General features: G+C 41.9%; 1 protein-coding gene across 2 annotated transcripts in view; it reads right to left on the bottom strand.

Moving 5' to 3' along the window:
- Positions 1–8081: 8081 nt before the first annotated feature.
- susd2 (sushi domain containing 2) overlaps positions 8082–23617 on the bottom strand; it is a 106364-nt gene continuing 90828 nt past the window's right edge. For both annotated transcript variants that reach the window (XM_063034424.1, XM_063034425.1), the window contains exons 15-16: positions 23313–23409; positions 8082–9670 (exon numbers count right to left, since the gene is read on the bottom strand). In XM_063034424.1, coding sequence (XP_062890494.1) covers positions 9604–9670; positions 23313–23409 — 164 coding nt within the window. In that variant the 3' untranslated portion in view covers positions 8082–9603. The remainder of the gene's footprint in view (positions 9671–23312; positions 23410–23617) is intronic.

Below are 23617 nucleotides of genomic sequence, written 5' to 3'. Positions count from 1 at the left end.
TTGTCATTTAGTAATGCATGCATTAAGAAATGATACATTATTTCATGCTGGTTGTCAGAGCATTCTCATCAGTCCTATTGCTCCCACACATTTCCCTATAACCAATTCTCTCTCATATGCCCGTCAACTCCACCCTAATTGTCCTGCCCACCAATCTAAACTAACGGGTCATTTACAGTGGCCAATTAACCTACCCACCAGCTCCTCTTTGTGATGTGGGAGCACCCAGGGAAAACTCACTTGGCCACAGGAAGAACATGCAAACTGTACACGGACTGCGCCAGAGGTCAGGATCGAACCGGGAACACTGAGGCTATGAGCAACTGCTGTACCAGCAGTGCTTCCTGAGATTTCCAGTGCAAATGGAAGAATTATTCTGAGCTTTCAATCCTAATGTAATTATCTGAATAATAGAGTCTCCGCTATTTCCATGCTTATTGCTAACCTCAGCTTTCTAACACAGCAGTGTGACCTTTCTGAAGGGTTTGTGACTAAGTTAAGATTCTAATATTCCTTGCTCAGCTTCCTGTTGCAAACCAGTAAACTAGGAGATCTTGTAGGACTATGTTTAATCAACGTAAGACAATGGGGTTGTGTTAAATGGCTTACATGAAACCAAACAATACTGGCTAAATTATTTGCACTATTGTGATGGAGTTCAAGGAAACTTGCAGACCAGATTGACTTTGTCACTTAGCACATCAGACATGGTCACGGGTATAGTTGATCAATCAATCATTGGGATAATGGTGTACTACAATTCAGCCCTCACAGCATTAATTTTAGGTATCTGGGATCTCTGTCCTCAAAAAAATTTTAGGCTATCCGTGTGAATTACTTTGTCCCAGCAAAGGTAATATCTGATAAAACATCATGTGCAGATAATGTCAACTAGTATCAAAACAGTATGAGTGTTAGAAATCACTGGGGATTGTTAGGAATGACAAGGAAAACAGTAAGAACTTGAATTCATTCCTCAACTTTCAGACGACTTGTTCATCTGCATCTTGTTGATGTGTTCTTTTAGTTTGTAAGAACTGTACCTGAGCTTGGAAATACTTTGTAGTTTATAAATCCTTTGGAATTTGGAAATATTTTATCAATCAAAAATCCTCTATGAGTTTTAAATGTGTGTTAAGAACTTTTTGTCAAAGTTAAATGTGTATCATTAAAAATAAAATAATCTGTGTTTAAACTGCTTCGTTAGCTGGGAAAACCCACCACTCAAGAAGTAAGTATTGGCAGCTAGACTTTGCTGCAGAGACTAGTCAGGGAAGTAAGCAAGTCTTTGAAGAGTAGGTCGATATAGTATAATCTCCCTATAGTAAGAGCACCCATAGACACACCTGTATTGGATAGGGGTTAATATCTCCTTTTGAGTTTAAGGCTTTCTATACAGTGAACCCAATACCATCACCATACCTGATACTCTCTGCCTTCATACCCTACTTCCCTGGACGTGGCTAATCGGAATACCCATCTTGCTGTCCTCAGTGTTCTGCAGAAGCTTTGGAGCCTCAGGTGACTCAATAGAGTGAAACACAACAGACCTTTGACAGCTGGCAAGGCCACATGTTCTCCTAACTGCCGGTCTTAAAGTTGGCCGGCTTTTGTAATGTTCTTGAATGTCTGTTTCCCAGGGCATAAGTAATAAGAGAGGGCATAATTTTAAAGTGATTGGAGAAGAGTGTAGGGGGATATCAGAGGTAGGTTTTTTTGCACAGAGAGGGTGGCAGGTGTGTAGAACGTGCTGCCAGGTGTAGCAGTGGAGGCAGGTACATTAGGGACATTTAAGGGACTTTTGGATAGTCACATGAATGAAAGAAAAATGGAGGGCTGCGTGGGAGGGAAGGTTGGACTGATCTTGGAGTAGGTTGAAAAGTTGGCACAACATCGTGGGCTGGTTTCATCACAGCCTGGTGTGGAACCGCCAATGCACAGGATCGCAAGAGGGTTGTAGATGCAGTCAGCTTCATTAAGGGCACAATTCTTCTCACCATTGAAGACATCTTTGAGAGGCGGCACCTCACAAAGGTAGCATCAATCATTAAAGACCTTCACCAGCTGAGGCATTCTTTCTTCTCGTGACTAGCATCAGGGAGAAGATACGGGGATCTGAAGACCCACGCTCAACAGCTTAAGAACAGCTTCTTACCCTCTGCCACCAGATTTCTGAATGGTCCATGAACCCATGAACACTACCCCATTATTTGTCATTGCTATAATTTATTTATTTTGTAACTTATACCAAATGTTATATCCTGCACTGTACTACTGCCACAAAACAACACATTTCATGATATGTTAGTGATAATAAATATGATACTGATCCTAATACATTAGTGCAGACTCCTAATTAACATAATGTAGAGACTTTTAATGACTTAGCAATGGACTTTCAAATAGCATGGTACGTATACAATGGGCTTGTAACGTAGATCAGTGACAAAGGACAGTCTAAAATAGACGAACAATGAAATAGGAAAACGCTGTGTGGAATATAATATGCTGCTGTGGACCAGTTCTATCCATTGTATACAGTAACCTAATATCCTTCAACATAAAATGGGTTGGTACCATATATCAGTTTTCTACATTGTGTGTTGTGAAATATTGTTATGGACTGACACCATTGGATGATACTCTGCACTGGTCATGTAACTGTATCAGTGCCCCACAACTAGAACTGCCGTTCGACTACAGTATGTTACAATAGATTCCTACTATGGAGATATACACTCAATGGCCACTTTATTAGGTACACCTGTATACCTGCTCACCAATGCAAATATCTAATCAGCCAATCATGTGGCAACAACTTAATGCATAAAAGCATGCTGGCATGGTCAAGAGGTTCAGTTGCTGTTCAGACAGACTAGAGAAGAAATGTGATCTAAGTGACTTTGTAGAATGATTGTTGGTGCCAGATGGGGTGGTTTGAGTATCTCAGAAACTGCTGATCCCCTGGGATTTTCATGCACAACAGTCTCTAGAGTTTATAGAAGATGGTGCGTAAAACAAAAGACATGCAGTGAGTGGCAGTTCTGTGGGCGAAAACACCTTGTTAATGAGAGGTCAGAGGAGAATTGTCAGACTGGTTCAAGCTGACAGGAAGGTGACAGTAACTCAACTAACCACGAATTACAACAGTGGTGTGCAGAAGAGCATCTCTGAATGCACAATCTGTCAAACCTTGAAGTGGACGGGCTATAGCAGCAAAAGACCACAAACATACACTTGGTGGCCACTTTATTGGATACAGGAGGTAAGTGGCCACTGCTGACCACCATGGAATCATCTGAAGGAATGCTAGACTGGGACAGTGTTATAGCCTAGAACTATTTCCTGGATGCTCATTGTGTGCCAATCCACTGAAAGAAATCTTCATTTCTTTATCTGTGCTTTGCCCCCCGCCCCCACCAGCTCCTTTAGTTTTTGATGCAGTCTATTACAGAGAGGTTCTGTACAGGCAGGACTAACAGTCCATCAACTATCAGCTCTGGGACCACTTGGGTACAAATCATCAGAAGCAGTTTTATTTATTGAGATTTCCTGGCTGCTCTGGTCATGCCCATCTTCACAGGGGATGAAGTCACAGGCTTGCTGCTCATGGCTTTCCATTCATTGGTGTAGAGCCAGAGACTCACAGAGAGACACAACACAGAAAGATCCCCTCCAACCCACTGAGTGTACTCCGTTACATTCATCCAAAACTAATCTTTTTTTTATTCTCCTCATCTTATAAACCACCCTCGCCAAATTCTGTCACTCACTCACTCACACACACTAGAGGTGATTTACGGTGGCTGTTGGCCCACCAACCTGAATTGCCGTGGGATGTGAATGGAAAGCACCCGGTCACGGGGAGAACGTGCAAACTCCACCCAGGCAGCACCCAAGGTCAGGATTGAGCCCAGGTCTCTGGCACTGAGAGGCACTGGCTCTACTAACTGTGTCACTGTGTCACAACTTGCGGTGCGGCTATGCGACGTGTTCGGTGAACTGCCTCTATGTATAGTGTATGAATAATATTCGCCTATTGCGTGAAAGATTGTCTATGTTATTGGCAAAGGGGTGAAGGCACAATGATCAGATACAGGAAGCAATGCTAATTTTATTTTCCTCTCCTGAGACATTAAAATGGTTATTTTCCCATTATCTCAGCTCAGAGGAGTTAATTCAATTATTTAGATCTTCTTGGATGGTTTGGTTAGTAAAGAGCATTCAGACTTTATTACATATCTATTTGAAGAATTCATTACTTTACTTTATCTTATTCTCTTCATTGAGAAAAGGATAATGCACACTGACAGTATATCCAAGACCCCAAGAAACTGCAGGGAGTTGTGAATGCAGCCCAGGTCATCACACAAACCGACTCCAATCATTGCCTTTGTCCATACCCTCCCCATCCTCGGGGAAGTAGCCAACATGATCAAGGACCCCTCCCCCAGCGGTTATTCTCTCAACTCCCCTCTCCAGAAGATTAAAAAATAACCTGAGACAACAAACCACTACATCCAAGAACAGCATCTATCTCACTGTTATCAGACCCTTGAAAGAACCTTTCGTATGCTAAAAGATGAACTTTTGGACTCCTAATCTCCAAATCTACCTTGTCATCATTTTTGCACTTTATCTGTTTACCTGTGCTGCACTTTCTCTGAATTCTGTTTTCCTTTTACTACCTTCATGCACAGTAATTATGTAAGGCATGATCTGTCAGGATGGCACATGAAAACAAAGCTTTTCACTCTATCCTGCGACATGTGACAATAAAGAACTAATAATAAGTCAATATCCCAAGCTGAAAGATGTGATAATGGCAAGTGAGGAAGTGATGCAGAGGAGGCAGACACCATTTGGTGATTCTGGGCAAGACTGAGTTAACTGCACCAAGATAGAGACCATGATTTTGAAACAGTGGATTGGTGAAGTAGCGAGATTTGTGAAGTATGTAATCTGTGGGGCACAGATAGAGAAGAAACAGTTGTGGGAATCAACATAGTAAATTTTAAAAAAAGATTGTTTCAGGAAAAATAGCTGATGCTAGAAGTGAGAGCAGAATCTCTTATCAGACAAATGTTCATCTACAAAATATCTATTTGCCAATCCCAATTCGTTGAAATCTCAGGTGTCACAATGCCTCACTGGAAAGATATATGAACAAAATGACAGTTCACGTGTGCTGTACTTGTTACAACTGTAGATGATGCTGTGATAAGCCTTTACAAGGTGACCATTGCTAGACAGGTGAATGTCAAGCTGGGTTATCAAAGCTCTGCATTCTGGAGGTAATGCAGGACTATTGGAAGTGCCAGCCATTGGAGAAATTGCTAAATTGAACTTCCATCTCCTTACACAGTGTGCACATCATTATGACAGGTTAAAGGAGACCTCTCACTAGAACGGTAGTGTGGCAGTTAGCACAATTCTTTACGTACAGGAGACTCAGGTTCAATTCCTGCTGCTGCCTGTAAGGAGTTTATGCATTCGCCCTGTGACCATGCAGGTTTCCTCCGGGTGATCCAGTTTCCTCCCACAATCCAAAGCCATACCAAATGGTCATTGTAAATTGTCCCAGGATTGGCCTAGGATTAAATTGGGGTTAGCTGGGCGGTATGGCTCCAAGGGCCAGAAAGGCCTATTCCACACTGTATCTCAATAAATAAATAAATAGGACTTTAGGAATTAGAATTGCTGGCCTTGCTAATGAACCCCACATCTCATCATCCCAGGAAAGAATTATACGTACTCATCCTACCACTGGAAGAAAAGCTTGGATGGTTTCACCAGTGTCCAGCTGTTCACCAACCATTATTAAAACAGACTACCTGGTCATTATCATTCTTTCTGCGTCCTACTTTCTTTCATTGAAATACATGAGAGTATAAAGCTCAATGGAAAGATCCACGGAAAACTGGGAGCAATTTTGGAGGAAAATGCCAGAAATGTGGTTATCGGGGAGACCCTGATGCTGATAACAGAAGCTTTAAACTGTACTGCCCAATCTCCATGCAGAAGTCACATCGTGTAACAAACATCAACACAACAACAAATTCTGAAGTATCAAATGTGACTTCAAAGTCCTTTGAGATGTTTTGAGGTTGTGCAAAGGTGAAATATAAATCTTCTGCTCCTCTCCTTCCCACCCCACCCCACCTGCCTCTTCCCTTTGGTCCAATCATCGTCTGTCCTTTAACCTTGTATGACCTGAGTGGCTGATGCTTTTAGCCATTTTCCACTGAGACGTTTCATAAATAAAGACTTACATTGGCAGCCAAAGAAACTACAGTAGCTCAATAGAAAATGGATAACATGTTTTGTTACAGGAGCTTTAGTTCCTTTCAGTCACTTTGGGCTGAATGCTTTCCTTTTATTACAAGTGGTATCAAATTCCTACGTGTCAGCTGATCAACAACAATGAGTTCACTTTACTTTATTGGTTCCGGCTGCTTCAGTCATTTGAACCTTTTCTGTAACAAGTCACACTGGACATTGTCCATCTTGCACTCCCTTGATCATTTTTACCTTCACGTCCCATGTACCTCCTTCTGCTGTTACTCCAGCTGTTTCCATTCTTGGAAGTCATGCCTGCATCATGAAAGCCATCTGTTTTTGTCCCTTTAGTACAAACCATGTTCTTATTCTGCTATTCTTCATTCTTCACTATGAGAATATGTTTTTTTTTACTGAGAACCCCGTAGAATGAGTTAGTGATCTTATTTTGCTTAACTCAGAAGAGAAAATAAACTTCTCAAGGAAGTTTTCAAAATAGTTGGAAGTCAGCCTCCAGAGTGAGTTTAAAAATAGCTCGCAGGAGATACCAAAGAGTTTTATCTGTAGGATTGCTCTCATTACTTGATTGTAAACCAGGCTTAAAGAAGTTGTTTTTTAACTACAAATTAAGACATGCATGTAAAACTACCAGGGCATACTGTATCACACACAAAATACTGGAGGAGTTCAGCAGGGAAGGCAGCATCTATGAAAAAGAGTCATCAGAGGAAGTTTCGGCTTGAGACTCTTCATCAGTACTGGAAAATAAAACGATGAGAAGTCAGAGTAAGAGCGGGGGGAGGGGAGGAAGAAGTACAAGGAGGCAGGTGATAGGTGAAACCTGGAGAGAGGGAGGGGGTGAGTAAAGAGCTGGGAAGTTGATTGGTAAGAGAGATAAAGGGCTGGAGTAGGGGGAGTGTGATAGGCAAGGGTAGAAGACCATGGAATAAAAGGAAGGAGGAGAAGCACCAGAGGGAGGTGATGGGCAGGTAAGGAGTTAAGGAGAGAGGGGGAAACAGGAATGGAGAATGGTGAATGGGGGAGGGCATACTTTCTGTTTCATGGCACTTGTGAGATTAGAAAGGAAAGTTAAAATTAATGCCAAGATGGTTGTTAAAGGCCTGTACAAATTGACTGATGACAATGCCAATGCCATCAAGATATAGGAGGTAATAATCATCAGTGAATAAGTACTAGAACATTATCAATGATTTCCAATAGTGCCCACCCATCTCTTTGCATAAGTCCTTTATCGAATCTGAAACCTCATGGAATCTTTATAAATAATGTAAGTTATTAATGCTTAATTATTCAGCAGTTATGAAGCTGTACAACACGATTCATGCAATAATTGATATGCAGCAGTAGTTCTATTTACATGTGCTCATTATGTTTTTGATGCTGGAGATTGTTATCATGTTGGGGATACATGCTCACAGTCAAATGGTCATTTACTTGCTTTCTCTTATCTATTTGCCATCAATGTTGGGGGAGCTTTTACCTTAAATTTTTGCTTCCTACAGAAGAAATGTGGAGGAAGTTAGAGAACCAAGTAAAAAGATAGGATAACAATCAAGAGAGACTTCAGCTACTTCGGTAGTAATTGGATGGAAATGACACACTGTGCCTGAGATGTTACTGCAGGTACGTTTTTCATTGTACCTGTGCATCTGACATTAAACTCGACTTTGACTATAAACTTAGTCCCATTTTTCTGTGTTTATTATCTTCAAGATACCACCTTATGCACAGCTGAATAAAAAATGTAATGCTATATGCTGAAATAAATGTGAATAGTAATGCTGAAATAGTTAATGGTCTTTTCACTGTCATATTTAAAAACAGACTACAAGTTGTTTAAGTTGTTTTTTTAAGGAAAGGTTCTGATCACACTTATTAAGTGGCACCCTATGATTGAGATTGGATCCCTGATAAGGGGTAACCTCTTCAGAAAGACCCTTCATGGAAAAAAGGCACCCTCTCTCTGGGACGCTCCTGACTGAACAACACCAAGCTTGGAGACACCTGGGTTCAGAAAATGGGCAATATCAGTAAGTCCACTTTAGAAACAAGAATCACATATCACCATAACAGGCAATTCAACAAAATAAACAAATATATTTGTCACAGTAAAATACAAATCTCAGTTGCTTTTAATCTGATCAGCAATTATGCATCATTAAATTACATAATGTTGACTTAGACAATGAATAAAACAAATTCTTCCATTAGTCAAGAACTTTTAAAAAAACCTGCAGTATCCATTGGATCATATTGCTACAAAAATTAACAATGATAGCAAGATATGTTATCATTTTTCAGGAAACCATACTATTTTTGAAAAATATGATCCTATTTAAGAGCTGAAATACAGATAGGCAGGAGAGGATAGACCACCATCCCTGAATTCAGTTCAGTCTGAGGGACTAAAAGTCTGACTCAACATAGCTGGCAGAATCTTGATTAAAAAAGTAAATTCACAAGCCAGAGATATAAAAAAAAATCACTTCAACAACGTTTCAGTAATCTCACTCAAAAAGCTGCAGGAATACCTGTTGTCAGGAATGGAATTTTATAGGTGTGATCTTCAGCAAGCCTGGAAATGTAGCCATATTGTTGGGGCAGTACTGGGAGAGCTTCATTGCACAGCTCACCTGAGCTGTGCCTACGTTTGCTTGGGGCAACAACAGTAGCGTATGACATGCCTGTTTCTGCAGATGAAGTGTTGAGTCGTTGCATGTTTTGGAGATTAAGCTAGCCTTGTGCAGTAGACTTAGACAAATGAAGTGATTCGGGTGGATTTTCTTTTAAAGTTCAAATGAAATTGAAATCTGAAGCGTGAGGGAATTGGACGAGCAACAGGGTTGGAAAAATTAACACTTAACTTTTTTGCAACAGACGAACTAAAGATTCCCAACATCCTGAAGAAAGGGCAAAGTCAAAATATACAGTAGGCCAATGCTCTCAGCCTCGTCAATAAATCCTGCCTTGTACTGAGCAATCTGTTAAAGTCTAGTATTTATACCATTGTAAGCAAACGTTAGTGAAAATTTTAGCTGGTCAGGTATTACGAACATGATCATTTGAACAGGCCACCACTTCAATTAATTTCTCAGGTAGTGCCCAGAGCTGCCTGAGAGATTATCCTATTCCATCTGAGAAGTCCATTTTCCATTTTTCTGAAGACTTCTGAAGTCAAAAGAAAGAGATCCATCTCGCAGACTGGGCTGACGGAAAGGCAAAGTGTCTGTCCATGCTGAAGCTGGGGGTAGTGGGGGACACAAGAGACTGCAAACGCTAGGGAGATGTGTTTTCTTTTGAAAGCTACAAATTTTCAGTTTTCCCTGCATTGGGATTCTGAAAGGAACTTTGAGCCATTTTGGCCTTTTTCCTGAAAAATGAACAGAAAGGAAGTTGATGAATAATGTCGTGTTCAACTGAACTCCTAGCAATGGAGAAGTAAGAAAGCCATCTATAAATAAGAAGTCACACATATTAATGAGGTAATGCTTTCCAAATTTCAAGTTTCAAATTTCTTGTCATGGACATATATACTCAATGGCCACTTTATTATTATACATGCTTGTTACTGCAAATTTCTAATCAACTTAACGCATAAAATCACAAAGAAACAGTCAAGAGATTCAGTTCTTGTTCAGACCAAACATCACAATGGTGAAGAAATGTGACCTAAGTGACTTTAACCGTGAAGAACTGCTGGTGCTAGATGGGGAGGTTTGAGTATCTCAAAAACTGCTCATCTCCTGGGATTTTCACACACAACTGTCTGCAGAGTTTACAGAGAATGGTATGAATGGAAATTCTGTGGGTGAAAATTCCTTGTTAATGAGAGAGGTCGGAGAAGAATGGCCAAACTGGTCCAAGCTGATAGGAAGGCAACAGTAACTCAAATAACCACTCGTTAGAACAGTGGTGTGCAGGAGAGAATCTCTGAACACACATTTTCACGTAGTTCCATATCTGGGCATTCAATAGAGTTATTTATACACTCCACACTCCCTTCTGTAAGGTCCACTGTCTTCATGGGTCATGCACGTTTCACCATCTTTCCAATAGTGCTAATAGTGTATTCAAACATTACATTCCCATCTTTGTGATTTTATTTCCAACAATCTCATTGGACTGCAGATTACGGAAGATTATGAGCAGATGGAAGGGTTTACAAACTGCAGATTGCATACCAGGGTGATCTAGGGGAACCTAATCATAGATCAGTGATCTGACACTCAATAGAGTGCAGACATGGAGGTGGCGTCTTGCCTTCCTACTCATTGCCCTCCAACTCCTACTTTGTTGGAGGAATACATTCAGTGAGACACCATTTAATGTAAAGAGGAGGAGTATAACATTATCATCTTTGTTTATAAATCCATTCATGGTTTCAGCCTGACTCTCTGTAACCTTGTCCAGTGCTACAACTCTCTGAGAGCACTGGCTACATCCAGATGCAAACTTCCTCCATCCCAGCATCCCACATTCATTGCTTTTTCTCCCGCTGCCTTGAACCATAGCCTCACACTTCCTTTTTTAGAAGCTCTTCAAAATTTACTTTAGAGACCATACATCTGGTCATCTGTCCTAAAGTCTTCATATACACCTTAGTGTGAAATGTTATGGATCTTATGTAAAATGCTTACTAGATTTTACATTCTATTTCAACACCACTTTAATGTCCTGGTAAACCATATTTAATTTGAAGTTGCTGAAAATTAAATTAAAACCAGAAGTAAAATGTACAAAGACAATACAATGCAAAGAAACTAAAATATCACAAATTATAACACAGCTAAAACCAAAATGGACAGGCATTATAGCTTTAAAAGTCGAGACAGAAGTACTGCAGCTGCTGGAACCTGGAGCAAAAGACAAACTGCTGGAGGAGCCCAGTAGGTCAGGCAGCATCTGTAGAGGGCAAAGGACAGTCAAAGTACTTGTGAGACCCTTCATCTCGGCTGAAAGAGTTGAGGGGAAAAAGCTGATATAAAGACATCAGGAGAGGAGTGGGGCAAGCGCTGGGGTTGACTGGCTGACAGAGTCAGGTGCAGGAGGGAAAGCTTTTAAAGTACTTGTTAGAAACATTTGTCTGTAGAATTACGACTTGCTTTGACTATTAAAGAGGTTCAGTAATGGCTTTGCACCAAATCCATATATAGTAGCTGTGAATCAGACAGTATTACACATGAGCCTTACTGATTGCTGTGGGTGAACCCCCTGTCACCCCCAGCCTCACCAATCCCTGTCTGCTGATCCTTACTTACACTCTCTCCCTGCTGGCAGTAAATGTCTGCAGCACCAGGAGCAGATGTGGTCTTCAAACCCCAAGCACCTGTGGTATTCATGCTGTCTTCCTCCTCGACAGCTCCGCAAGGTTAATAACCACTTAAAGTGGTTGGCAAATGAATTATATCAAGCACTGTGTCACTGCAGGCTTTGACCAGGACAAGAAAGCAGCTTATCAAGATTAAAAGCTCGTCCTGATAAGCTATTATCAAGGATGAGTTATTAATCTTGGTAAGCTGCTTGCTTGTCCTGGTCAAAGCCTGCAGTGACACAGTACTGGCTAGTCCACACACGTTTGGGATCATCGGTGTATTGCTTATCGAATTCACCTAATCCAACCTGCAACCTTTTTATTGATGGGGCATAGCAGGTAGAAAACACCATCTATGTTAACTATGTCCAACAAATTACTGAGGGACTCACAGATCGCTTTCGGCCACCACCTACTACGGTCAACTCCACATCTCACTACAACTCAACAGAGGACCACAACTGGGCCGGCAAGAGCCTCTAGGTAGCATGACCATTAACACATGTTTTGCTAGCCTGCCTGCGCAACAGTGAATGCACTTCAAAAAAATATTTGCTGGCTTCGAAGCACTTTGGACTATTCTTAAGACCATAAGACATAGGAGCAGAATTAGGCCAATCATCCCACTGAGTGTGCTTCGCTATTCTATCATGGCTGATCCTGGATCCCACTCGAGCCCACACACCTGCCTTCTTGCCACATCCTTTGATGCCCTGATCGATCAGAAAACGATCAACCCCCATGGAGATGATTCAGATAAATTCCAGTTTGGTTTTCCTTTAGAGCAAGGGAAGATATTCTCATCATTAAAATGATTTGAGTCTTGCTTACTTAGCCTTCGCTAACAATAGCTTAAGCAGGATTGGGCCAGGGAAATTATTTATGAAGCACTGGATATTTGTTCCGAACCAGCCATTTCTCATTCTCTATATGATTAATTAATAATATTGCAGCAAACACAGAATTATAACCAGCTCATAAATGTTAAATATAATGATACGGTATAATATTCTTTCCCTTATTCCAATTGATTTATAACATGCATGGAAATACATCATCCATTAAAGCCATCTTTTACTGTAGCACTCTTTTGACACATGGGATAGCCACACTAATGGCCAAGTGACTAAAGTATGGCACTGAATTGCTCTAACAGTAAAATCTTAGACTCAATCCACCACGAGCAAAGAATAAGCTGGACTGAAGTCCAGACACTCGAATTAGCTTTAAACTCTCTGAAATTAAAGAATAAGTACAGTATGCGTTAGGCGCGAGGATGAAGCAGGGGGACTTAAAATATTCAACTGCTATCCAGCAACTGAGCTGTGGGTCACAAACAAGAAAAAATCAGCAGATGCTGGAAATGCGAGCAACACGTACAAAATGCCGGAGGACTGCCGAAGGGTCTCGGCACGAAACGTCGACTGTTCACTCTTTTCCGTAGATGCTTCCTGGCCTGCTGAGTTCCTAAAGCATTTTGTGCATGTGTTGACTGAGTTTAGGGCGAGGGGAAAAGTGGTCAAAGAGGGCAGACGTCATACTCCATGGCCAGATTATATGTGACACAACTGCCCCTTCAGGGTGAGGCTTGGGCTGGGGGAAACTGTAAGCAAAGTCTGTCGGACAGCAGGAAACATGAGCCCACAGCCATCCATACCTGAGGAGTTGCTGGTCGCCCGCTGACCACTCTATAACAAAGGAGTCACCTGTAGGGCAAAGCATCTCAGTTGCCCTCACACTGACCCACAGTGCCAACAGGTACCAGAGATAAAGAGAAAGGTTATGGTATGAATGACATCAGATGAAAGGGCTTGAAGGAGCACAGGCACATGGAATTGATCTTTGCCAAAGGATGGGGAAAGTTGCCTATCGTCTTACGTTCTGCCTGATCTCCTCTTCCATTGAGGTCGCCTCCTTTGGAGATTTATTCTGACTTCCCTTTATACACTCTAACCCTTTGTAACAAAATTGCACTTTATTGGCTGGAAACATCTTCAGTTGTTCCCTTGTTGCTGCTAGTCATTCTGCCAGCGGCGTTACAGAGATCCAAAAAGGTGGGTTTATAAAATGCACTGAGACGTTTGGTGGTGTCCTCCCTTTTTTGTTGGTTTTACTGCATTGGGAACCCAATGAACACAGGGCTCCGTACCACATCTCCGAGAAAGGTCTGTAATCTGGAAAAAGCTTTTCACCAATTAACTCCCAGGCTTCATTTCAGGGGTGGCATTATATGGTGTCACTTAAAGCGGATATAGATTGCATGCAGGCAAAATTGATCTATTTTCCCCCACATTTTCCCAAGATGGAAAATGGACAAAACAGAGACATATTTTACCTCAACATATTGTATTTTAATGGAATAAATGTTGCCGAGGCATTTGTTGCTCCTCAGCCTGAGAGCAACAGAGGAAAGTTAGAAACCATTCACTGGCATTTAGATTAATTCAACAAGGGAAAAATTGTGATAGTGGACATTCCCTCTCATGTTCCATGTTCAAGTGTTGACAACCCCCAGGTCGCCAGCACATTTCACTCTTATCACTCCTTTATCTGCACTTCCCTGGGATCGCTAAGTCAATGAGAGCCAAGGAAATAGTTGGAATGGTCAAGAACAACTACTTCCTTCAACCATTCAGTTCTTGAACAAACCAATACAATCCTAATCAATACCTCAATATAGCAACACTGAGTACTTTGATCACTTCACACTGCAATAGTTCCAACTGTATCCTTTCTTGTAAAGCTTATGCATAATTTATGCTTAATTTAAGTTTTCTTTGTGGATGTTGCTTATATGACACTATACGTCCGTGATGCTGCTGCAAGTAAGACCGTAAGATCATATGACATAGGAGCAGAATTAGGCCATTCAGCCCATCAAGTCTGCTCCGCCATTCCATCATGGCTGATCCCAAATCCCACTCGACACCGTACACCTGCCTTCTTGCCCTGTCTTTTGATGCACTGACAAATCAGGAAACGATCAACTTCCACCTTAAATCTACGCACGGACTTGGCCTCCACCACAGTCTGTGGCAGAGCATTCCACAGATTTACTACTCTCTGGCTAAAATACTTCCTCCTTACCTCTGTTCTAAAGGGTCGCCCTTCAATCTTGAGACTGCGCCCTTCTGGATACCACATCCTCTCCACATCCACCTTATCTAGTCCTTTCAACATTTTCAACATAAGCTTTACCAATGCACTGCTGCATATATTATATATAACAATAAACTTGACTTTGTCTTTGAATGTTGTAAATGGAGGAAGAGGGCCTCAAAGTGTATCGGTTCACTGCTATCTTCTAGCTTGGTGGCCACTGGACTACTTTACATTATTAAAGACCTTTGTAATCCTGAACTACCTGGTTTATCCTGGGGTCTACTGGCAGCTTCCCACTTGTAATAAGAAATGCTGTCTTGGAAGCCTAGAATACAGATCCATTAGTGCCCTTTTTTTATGCATTCGATAGCAATAAAGATATATTGCATATATTTTGCAGTATTTTGCCCATTCCCTCCTGATAACCCATCTGTTAAGAAGCTCTCCATTCTCCCTGTCATAGGAGTCAATTTCCTATGTGCGATGACGTCAATAGTATGCAACACTCCCGTAAATAATTTATTTATTAAAAAATTGAATCAGTAGGTTTGTAACTTAGAGCCATTGTTGGCAATTCTCAATTCAACAAGGAGGACATCACACTGAAAGTAGAGAATCATGCTGGGATGAGATTTTAATATTTCATCAATCCCAGAAAGTCATTTTGGCGTGCTGATTACCTTACTGCCAACAGCCTGAAGGACAGATCGAAGCATTTCCACACCTGTGCCTCCCATTTCTGCATGTCTGATTCTATGGTCAGGATACCTTCATAGCCCTTGGTGACTGGCTGCAAATAGCCCACTCTGGGCATAGGGGGAGGACCCTCCATCCTTGTTTATTTTCCAACAGCCCTAATTTCCCCCCAGCTGCACACGAACTAACACTGCAACTCACCCTGCTGTGTCTGGATCAGCAAAGCAGAGGCGAGCGTTGCGACTAAACTGCAAATCTGTCCAATGGCTAGTCACAGTGACTGCCCCCAGTGAACCTCCACCATTGCTACCCAGACCCTCCCCTGCCTCTTCTTCATATCTCTGACTAACTTGCATAGATTTTTTGTTGAACAAATCTACAGTTGTCTTTCATCCCATAGAGATGACAACTTTCCTTCTCACTCTAAGACAGCTGGAAATAGAAATGAACAATGGAGAGAACTCTGCCCCAGCTGGGAATCCATGAGTCAGAACACACTTAGCTATCTCGCTATAGCAGGAGTATCAAATCTTTTTTTTATGTCATGGACCAATACCATTACACAATGAGCCCATGGAACCCAGGTTGGGAACCCCTGCAGAGTTGAACGTATCTGCTTACAGGTTTTGTTCAACAATTGGAAGTTATTTCAAAACATAGAACATGGACAGTACAGCACAGTATGACCACTCTCTGAATAAAAAAGCCTACCTCTGATATTTCCCCCATATTTTCCTCCACTCACTTTAATAAGATGTCCTCTGGTATTGGCCATTGACACCCTGGGAAAAAGGAGCTGGCTGTCCACTCTGTCTATGCCTCTTATAATCTTACGTTCCTCTATCAAGTCACCTCTCATCCTCCTTCACTACAAAGCCCTAGTTCACTCAGCCATTACATGTAAAGAATGTTCTCCAACCCAGGCAGCAAAATCTTCATCTTCTCTAAAGCTTCCATATCCTTCCTATAATGAGACTACCAGAAGCGAACACAATACTCCAAGTGTGATCTAACTAGAGTTTTATAGAGCTACAGTACATCATTACCTTGCACCTTTTGAACTCTGTTCCCCAACTAAAGAACACCAACACACTACACCCTACTTAATAATCCTATCAACTTGCATGGCAACTTCGAGGAATCTTTGGACTTGGACCACCCTGCTGAGGATTCTGCCATTAACTTTGTTCTCTGCCTTCAAGTTCAACCTTTCAAACTGAATCACTTCACACTTTTCCTGATTGAATTCCACCTGCCACTTCTCGTCCCAACTCAGCATCCTATGTACTATTGTAACCTGCGATAACCTTCTACACTATCCACAACACCACCACCCTTCATAACATCTGCAAGCTTAGTCACTAACCCTTCCACCTCCTTAACCAAGTTATTTATAAAATTGACAAAGAGCAAGGGTCCCAGAGCAGATCCCTGCAGGACACCACTAGTCATCAGCCTCCAGGCATTTCCTACAAGGTTCTGTCCACACAGTGAAACCATCTTATTGAGTGGCATTACTCCCTGCAATATGATAAATACCAGACTGTGATGTGTGGTAGGTTCCTGCTTTATCTGGTGATCAATTAGCTAAGAAAGAGTTCTATAAATACCAGTGCTTTGTCTTTATCTTGGCTGAGTGACCATTAATCTTAAATTAATGTGAATGGTGGCCATTGGTGAATCATCTGCAGCACATTGTAGGACAATTAGAGGCACCATGCCAGAATCAATGGTGTGCAGAGAGGTGAGAAGGTTATTGGTCGGAGCACATGACAGAGACAGAGAAGAAAGTGGAAAGGTTTGAACATATAACTGAAGTGTCGCTGGACCAGGAATAACTTGGAGAACCACAAAAAGTTAAATCCAAAGGCTGAGGGTGATCGGCTACAAACAACTGGAGAAGAGAAACAGATCACTAATGTGGCTGCCAAATGTGGAGAACTGAGATCCCCCCCCCCCATCCCATCACTTACAGCAAGGAAGTTAAGGCAACCATTATATCACAAGGCTCACGTTATCACAAAAGAAAACAGTGACAGAAATGAAAACAGCACCCTACCTTAGTGATCTCCAGCCAAATCTGCAATTAACAGCAGTGAAATGATTTGAGAAACCAGGGGATTTGCGTTTGATCTTCTCTGAGCAAAGATAAAAGATTAAGCAGGGCACTCACATAAATGAGAACATAGGATAAAGTAGATAGGGAAGAAGTTCCATGTTGGTTGATAACCGGAGGACATAGCTCACACCTCCAACATCCAGAGGATATCGATCTAAGGTAATTGGAAAAAGAACCCAAAGGAACCAGAAGAAAGATAAGGTTTCAAGCAACACACATAAAAGTTGCTAGTGAACACAGCAGGCCAGGCAGCATCTCTAGGAAGAGGTACAGTCAACGTTTCAGGCCGAAACCCTTCGTCAGGACTAACTGAAAGAAAAGCTAGTAAGAGATTTGAAAGTGGGAGGGGGAGGGGGGAGATCCATAATGATAGGAGAAGACAGGAGGGGGAGGGATAGAGCCAAGAACTGGACAGGTGATTGGCAAAGGGGATATGAAAGGATCATGAGTTAGGGAGAAAGAAAAGGGGAGGGGAAAGCCCAGAGGATGGGCAAGGGGTATAGTGAGAGGGACAGAGGGAGAAAAAGGAGAGAGAGAAAAACAGTGTGTGTATATAAATAAATAAATAACAGATGGGGTACGAAGGGGAGGAGGGGCATTAACGGAAGTTAGAGAAGTCAATGTTCATGCCATCAGGTTGGAGGCTACCCAGACGGAATATAAGGTGTTGTTCCTCCAACCTGAGTGTGGCTTCATCTTTACAGTAGAGGAGGCCGTGGATAGACATATCAGAACGGGAATGGGACGTGGAATTAAAATGTGTGGCCACTGGGTTTTTGTCTTTTCCATAATGAGTCAACATGATCTAGAAAGAAAGAAAGAAAGAAACACTTGCATTTTAAAAAACATCTTTTGTGACTTCAGGGTGTCCCAAAGCACTTTACAGACACATTAAGCACATCCTGGTGCATGGTTGCTGTGATAATTCTGTTATGATGTGCTATTGCAATGTGGATTTACAAGCCTGTTGCCTGGACTTAGGGGCCCAAGTTATAGAGATTGCATAGACTAGGACTTTATCCCTGGAACATAGGAGTTTGAGTGGTCACCTGATGGAGGTATATAAGATAAAAAGAGTGAGAGCACATAGTCTTTTTCCCAGGGAGGAGGTGCTAGAAACAAGAGGGCAAAGGTTTGAAATCAGAAATGAGAGGTTTAAAAGGGATGTCAGAGACAGTTTCTTCACACGAAGGGTGGTGAGCCTTTGGAATCAGCTTCCAGAAATAGTGATTGAAGCAGGAAAATTAGCAACATTTGAAAGCCATCTAGATAAATGTGAGCATGGGAGAGGGTTTGACAGGATTGGGCCAAATGTGAGCAGATGGGGGAATAGCTAAGGCAGGCAACCGAGTCAGCATGATTGAGTTGGGTTGAAGGGCTGGTTTCCATGGTCTATGTCTAAGTGAGAAACAAAGTTGAATGGGATAGAGGGAACACTCCCATAATCCTCTAAAAGAGAGTTAAACAGAAGGCATTCATACCTGCCCAAAAGGCTTTGTTGGATTCCAAAAGGCTTCACTCTCAACAGTAACATTACAGAAACTTGGCAACATCAACTGAGTAACAGTTCACACACATTGCCTAATAGAGGCATCTACAACAAAGCTCTCAAATGAGAACAGTAACAGAAAACGCTGGAGGTGCACAGCAGGTCAGGCAGTATCCATGAAGAGAGAAATAGAATTAAAGGCTTAGCTAAATTATAGGAATAACATTAATTGTTTTGCTCTCCGCACATGCCGACTATACTGTTGAACATCTCCAGTACGTTCGCCCTTTATTTCAGGTCTGTATTTTTTTTGCTTTTCAACTCCCAAAGAGGAATTGGCTAAATGCTAGAAAAGAAATTATTTTGTCAAGTTACAGAAAAACAGCAGTATAGCATGATTTACTGTATTGCATAGTTCCTTCAAGGAAAAAGCAAAACAAGGTAGATGGTGTGATCTCTTTTTAAGCGGTATTAAATGCAAGAAATGCCTGTGATATGCAGAATTAATAAAGAGGATCAGCTTTAACACAGCCTGAGGAATTCAGGAAGAGAAGCGTAGAACCTGATGTGGCAAAACAAGGAAGCAGAGGCTATAATAAAAGAAAGATATCCAATTGTTCTGTGATCAAGACAAGATGCCCTCTTTTAAAGATATTTCTCTACCGCTTTTCTGTGCTTAATCATCTGCTTAGCTGTACAGTACTGCTCAGCATGAGCTACAGCAGAACATATCATACTGGATGCCTGGTCCACAAAGCTGTTTTAGCTGGCAATCATTTTCACGTTACAGGAGTGAGAGCAAGAGCGGGAAGGATTTCGTGGAGCAAGGCTCGTTGCCGAAGGGTAATGCTTCACAACAGTGAGAGCAGCAAGGAGTTCAAAGAGCAGATCTCACTGATCAGTTGATTGGCTAATTGGGCAACAACTGCCAATTAAAAGAAAGATAAACTCAGATGGAATGGCCATTGTAGGAGTGGTTCAGTGTAAGAAAGGGACCTCATGGTTTTGGCTCAAGAGGGAGAATAAGTGAGTGGAGGTCAAGGTGAGGTACTGGTAAGGCCTCTTTCTTTCTTATTGCACAGGTAGAGCAGTGGGAATGAAAATCAGGGCAGTGTCATTTTCATCTTGAATGATGTGGGAAGTCAGGGAGTTCTCAAGTGTCCCTGATGACTACACCTACAAGAAGGGCATCCAGCCACACTCGTTGCAGTCTGCATTAGGGAACTGGAGCTGGAGCAGGATGAACTCCAGATCACCTTGGATGTTGAGGGTGTTGATGGACTGAGTTACATGGAGGTAGTCACACCAAAGTTTCAGGAGGCAGGAAGTGGAAAGGGATATAGGCAATGGTTGTTCCTCTCAATAAAAAGTATACTGCTTTGGATACTCTTAGGGGGAGGCACAGCACCGACACTGAGCCTGGCTCTGTAGGTCAGAAGGGAAGGAGGGAGAAGAGGAGAGCAGTAGTGAAAGGGGATTCATTGGTGAGGGAAACAGAGAAAAGATTCAGTGGAGGGGAAGTAGACTCCTAGAGGGTATGTTGCATCCCAGGTGCCATGGTCAAAGGTGCCTTGAATTGAGTCCTCAATATTCTTAAGGAGGAGGGTGAGCAGCCAAAAGTCATGGTACACATTGGTACCAATGACATAGCTAGGAAACAGATGAAACAAGCTCGTACGGCCAGATTTGGGAACAGCTTCTTTACAACTGTGATAAGACTGCTGAACGGATCCTGACCCGGGTCTGGGCCGGACCCTCCAAATATCCGGACCTGCATCTCGTTTTTTCTGCACTACTTTACTTTCCATTTTTCTATTTTCTATTTATGATTTATAATTTAAATTTTTAATATTTACTATCGATTTGTAATCCAGGGAGCGGGAAGCGCAGAATCAAATATCGCTATGATGATTGTACGTTCTAGTATCAATTGTTTGGCAACAATAAGGTATAAAGTATGAAGTATAAAGATCCTGAAGAGTGGATCTAAGGATTTAGGAAGGAAGCTAGAAAGCAGGAGCTCAAGGGTAGTCACCTCTGGATTACTGCCTGTGCCATGTACCGGTGACAGTAAGAACAGGATGATTTGGCAGATAAATGTGTGGCTGAAGAGTTGGTGCAGTGGGTAGGGTTTCAGATTTGTGGGTCATTGTGATCTCTCCCGGGGCATGTACGACCTGTACAAAAGGGATGGGTTATACCTAAACTCGAGAGGGACCAATGTCATTGCAGGCAGCTTTACCAGAGATGTTGGGAAGGGATTAAACTAGTTTGGCTGGGACATAGGAACCAGATTGTTAGGTCAGATGATGGAACAGTTTGTATAAATGTAGATGCAATATGTAGATGACTGCAAGGAAGAATAGGCAGTGGATAGGGCATAAACACAATCTGTTGTATGGGTTTAAAAGTATTAAGAACTTCGGTTATGGATCAGTCATGGAATAATGACTTGGCCATTACAGAGAATTGGGTGCTCAAGGTTCAGGAGTTTAGATATTACCTTTAGACATAAGACATAGGAAAAAGAATTAGGCCAATCCACCTGCCAAGTTTGCTCCCCCATATGATCATGGGATAGGTTTATATACGTCAGAAAAATGTGGACTGAAAGGCCAGTACTGTGCCTTACTGTTTGACATTCTATGATAGATAAATAAAAGAGATATATTTTCCCTTAGAAGCAACCTCAGTCCAAGTGTCAAGAAGCACAGAAAATGATTCCTATAGGAATAGGAAGGAAAATAAGGTCAATTCAATAACTGTGCTTCGATAATCTAAAGCATCCATCATTAAGAATATAGACGTCAGGAGAAGGAAGATAGAGATACTTCATCAGTTGTGTTTCAAGAAGAGAACGACTTATTGGAAACAGTGCAATGAAATTCAAATTCATTACAAGAAAGAAGAAAGTTTTGTAGGGTTGTCTGGCTGAAAACAGAATGAATAAGCAGCCTGGAAGTGAGTGAAATTTACCCATTACATATTACTACACCTCTGCTATTCCCACCTTCTACTCTTTGTGATCATCAAAGGTCAGGTTTGAAATACTTACTATTTTGATTTGGGGTTATTCTGTCTACTTCATTCTGCACCTCAATTTCCTTCCCTCCCCCCCCCCCCACCAATCGACAAGTCCCTCTCCCCTTTTCTATCATCTCTATGATAACCTATGTGGCAGTATACAAAGTGCTAAATGCAAACCAATTCCTCTAGTGTTAGAATCCCTGAATGTAACATAGTGATCAACTACCACACCCAATGGCCTGTTTACGCATTGCCCAGTTTTCCAGTCTGAGGCTGAACCTGTACGCGGAAGTATAAAGTCAAACTTCCCACCAGTGAAGGGTTGGGCAAAGAAAAAAAGAATTGATGAGTAATGGGAGACATAATCATAGAGACAGTGGGGGGCATAGAGAGAAAGAAGGGGATAGAGAGGGGAAGAGGGAGAAGGTAGAAAGAAGAAAGGGTGGAGTAAGAGGAGAGAAAGGGAAAGAGAGAAGAGAGATGGGGAAAGAGGTAGAGGGGGAGGGGGGAAGACTAGAGGGCAAGTGAAGAGCAAGTCACTAAATACACTCAAGATACAGGTAGATGTATTTCTTAATTCTAGAGGGTTGAAGGGATGAAGGGATTTAAGGTATCAAAGTGATTGTATCAAATTAGCAAGACGACCCAAAGGGCAGAGTGGCCGTTTCTGCTATCCTGTATAGAACAAAAGCCTGTGTGATTAGTGTGGACATCAAATACCCCCAAACACTCCAGCCTTCCTCCTTCAAGATGTGCTGCTCCAGCCTCCAAGCTCGTCTGCCTTATCCATTATATTCTGTGCGTTAAAACAAATTTCTGATTATTACTCCCACCATGTTCATAAATCCAGACCTGCACGTTCTTTTCATTCAACTGACTTACCCTCATCTTCTATCTTCTCTTCAATCTCTTCACCTGCTGACTTACTTTTGCAGATCTCCGTGATGTGCCACGTTAGGTTAAACACTAATGAAACTCCCTGCGAGGAGACTGGTGAGCCTCCAGTTTAAGTGCAACCCACCTCTTTTGTGCCAGTCCCCCTTGCCTTGCAAGAGAGCCCAATGGTCAGGGTGCGTGAAGCCCCCGTTTCTGTGCCTGCTTTTTAGAAGGATCTCACAGGGAAGGGGCCACTGAGAGGTTGAATCATCAGGGCAGTCTCCCAGAACAAGTTCCTTGTGGAAGGAGGAGCTGAGGGAAGGGTTGGAGGGTTAAAAAAAAGATTTTAATAAAATAACAACAGTGAAGCACTTCATGAACTGATTACTCACCTCTTCAATCGCTTTTCATTAATGAACAAGATCACTCCAATCATCACCAGGGAAAACACAGCAAGCAATGTTCCCAACACGATACCCAAAATGTTCTCTTTTCAAAACAAGAAGAGTTCCCGTTAATCAAGAAATATCTCAGTAGGTACATTTAACGTCAGAGAAATGTATACAATATACATCCTGGAATTCTTTTTCTTCACAAACATCCACAAAAACAGAGGAGTGCCCCCAAAGAATGAATGACAGTTAAACGTTAGAACCCCAAAGCCCCTCCCCAGCTCCCCCCTCCCACGCGCAAGCAG

The sequence above is a fragment of the Mobula hypostoma genome, chromosome 27 (assembly GCF_963921235.1).
Source record: "Mobula hypostoma chromosome 27, sMobHyp1.1, whole genome shotgun sequence".
Classification (NCBI taxonomy): domain Eukaryota; kingdom Metazoa; phylum Chordata; class Chondrichthyes; order Myliobatiformes; family Myliobatidae; genus Mobula; species Mobula hypostoma.
Note: the sequence above shows the minus strand (reverse complement) of the source record. Positions and strands in the feature narration are given on the sequence as shown.